General features: G+C 42.4%; 1 protein-coding gene across 1 annotated transcript in view; it reads left to right on the top strand.

The window, feature by feature from the left end:
* LOC107123975 (chromosome unknown open reading frame, human C11orf85) overlaps positions 1 to 2,755 on the top strand; it is a 22,669-nt gene that overhangs the window by 13,393 nt on the left and 6,521 nt on the right. The window contains 3 exon segments of the mRNA XM_015427343.1: positions 1,184 to 1,301; positions 1,352 to 1,367; positions 1,606 to 1,635. Coding sequence (XP_015282829.1) covers positions 1,184 to 1,301; positions 1,352 to 1,367; positions 1,606 to 1,635 — 164 coding nt within the window.

The following is a 2,755-nucleotide window of genomic DNA, read 5'->3' as shown; positions in this document are numbered from 1 at the left end:
CTTAAGGAAACTACAAGCAGAAAAACACCTTAGAACATTGGGAAATGGAAATCCATTGAAAACGGGTCATTTAAGTGACTTTTAATTGCCGCCAGCACTTTATGCTTGTTGACTTGTAGTGTTTTAATAATTCTGTTTTTATGCTGTTTGTATGTCGTGTTGGAAGCCGCCCTAAGCCTGCTTCGCGGGGAGGGCGGGGTATACATTTGATAATAAATAAAAAATAATAAAACACAAATAGTGTTAGATCGCTGCTAACAAAGATCCGGAGAGTGATTTCAGCAAAGTGAATCAGCTTTATTGAAGCTTTGCAAAAACATATGTTCTTATCTCCTATTGTGTATGTGATTTAAGCTGACATAGGCAATGTAACACAAGAAAAGAATGCCTACTCAAGATGTTTCCTTCTGATAGAGTGTTTTGTATATGCAGAAAGAAAAAGAAAACTTTTCATTGTTTAAGGCTTGTGACGTGATTAAAGCTTATAGTATAAAATGTGAGAGACTGCAGAGTTGAGGGGTCTAGCATTTTGGATAACACCTTGCTGTTGGCTAGACTCAGGTGCCTTATTTTAATAAAGCTCTCCTCTTGTTAAAGAATCTGGTGTGGTCTTAATTACTGGACAAAACTCTTCTCTCCCGTGCTTCAATATCTCTGAGGCATAAAGCCCACTTGGTCGTGTCTGATATAATTTGTTATGAATGATCTGAGTCTTGTTGCTAGGATGGTTCAAAAAAGCTTAAAATCATTGTTAAGTAAAGATGTTGGCCAAAACACTGCCGCATCCGTAGTATCCTTGTCTGCTTTTGGAATCACTATGATTGTTGCCTGACGCCAGGAAGGTAGTAACTTGCCTTCCTGCATCACAAAATTGCAAGTTTTCGCTAATGGGCAGGCTAATACGTCTTTATATTTTTTTATATAACTCAGCACTAAAGCCGTCCAGACCAGAAGCTTTATTATTTTTTGCATCTTTTATTGCTTGTATGACCTCTCTTTCTGTTATAGGATTTTCCATCACTATTTTGTGTTCCTCTGCTAATTTAATATTATTATAACATATGTCTAAGTATGTCTTAATGGAAGTTGTCGATACATTTTCCTTGTCATAAAGCTGCTTATAAAAATCCCCCAAAACTTTAAAGACTTCATTAGAGCGATATCTCATTCTGTTCTTACCTAGTTTGGAATTCTGAACAGACCTCTTTAAAACCTTTTACTTTTCCGGTGCCTGAGACAAGATTTATTCATGCAGGACTGAATGTGTACAAATTTAAGATCAGATATGGCAACACGGTTAGGTACGTATGACCAACTAACCTGAAAAGTCTTCACTGTGGATAGTATATAGGGAATAGGAAATAGAAATAAAAGGAGAATTCATGATTTCTAAGAACTTAGATCTGGAGCTACCAAACTCAGACAATGTTGTGTTGTGGAGCAAATATTTTTAAGTTTGCCATCCTACAGCTGGAGTAGCTGTAATGGCTAAAAGACTGGGCCATGAGCCTACGACTTTATTTATTACCCCCCCCCCAATTATCCCCAGTGGGGGGACTGTGGCTGACATCGTTCTTCTCGCCTCCATTTCATCCTTACAACAACAACCCTGTTGTGGTCACCCAGAAAATGTCCGTGGCACAGTCAAGGTTAAAAACCGCGTCAGCCAGATCCTGCTAACACACACCTAGCTGGCTCTGGTTCAAATTTCGTCATTGCCATGAACACACTTTTATATTTATTTTTTAATTTCTGTTATTTCTGGAGACTTTTCGTGCAGTTCAGAGCATTTTTACGGGTTATGTCCCTGGTATTTGGAAGATCTGCTACGCACTCTCAGATCTCCGATCTGTGAGAAGTTCCTGGGGCCATACTTCCTGGGTTTGGCTCCCTTTGTTTGGAGAAGCAGGAAGCTTATTAACAGCAGCACCTTGTGGCAGGAAACCGATGGAATTCGCTCCCCGGGCAGATTTGTGACTTCACCTTGATCATGAGCGAAGCAGCAATGAATCCCATCACCAGAGGCAGGGGTCATTTTGTAGAAAAAGAGGTGGAGGAGCTCATTAGCATTACTCATTAGCATAACTTATTTACATATGCCACACCCCCTGACATCACCGGAAGTGTGTCAGAAGGCAACACCCACCGCTCAGGCGCCACTGGACAGTTTTGGATTGCTAGCTATTGTGGGGGGGACGGACATGCCCTCGCAGAGGAGGGAGAGCTTGTACCTGAACAAAACTTGGTCTTAAAGGTACCACTGGACTGTTTTGGATTGCTAGCTATTGGGGGGGCGGGGCGGAATGTGCAGATCTGCCCTCGCAGAGGAGGGAGAGCTTGTACCAGAATAAAACTTGGCCTTAAAGGTGCTAATGGACTGTTTTGGACTGGGGGGCATGGGGGGAGCTCTGCAACTTACCTGGCTGCTTCTTGCTCTGCCTGAGGGCTGCTGGGAGCAGGGGGTGGGGCTTGTTGCGTGTGCCCGCCCCCTGGCGCTCTTTACTGCTGGAGCTCCGCTCCTGTGCGCTCCTGCAGAAAATGACCCCTGACCATAGGCATAAAATGTTTTTAATAAATATTTTTAAATGTGCATCTTAATCATTACTGATATTTATAATTAAGGTCTGTCATGGGCCATTTTCAGATTTGAGAGGGGAATAGTAACTAAAATGAAGCTTCCCTGTTTGGAGGCAGTATACCGCTGAGTACCAGATGCTGTGGCCAGCTGAGGAGGGCAGCTTTCTTTACTAGGCCC

The sequence above is a fragment of the Gekko japonicus genome, unplaced genomic scaffold, assembly GCF_001447785.1.
Source record: "Gekko japonicus isolate JY-2015 unplaced genomic scaffold, Gekko_japonicus_V1.1 scaffold1855, whole genome shotgun sequence".
Taxonomy (NCBI): domain Eukaryota; kingdom Metazoa; phylum Chordata; class Lepidosauria; order Squamata; family Gekkonidae; genus Gekko; species Gekko japonicus.
Note: the sequence above shows the minus strand (reverse complement) of the source record. Positions and strands in the feature narration are given on the sequence as shown.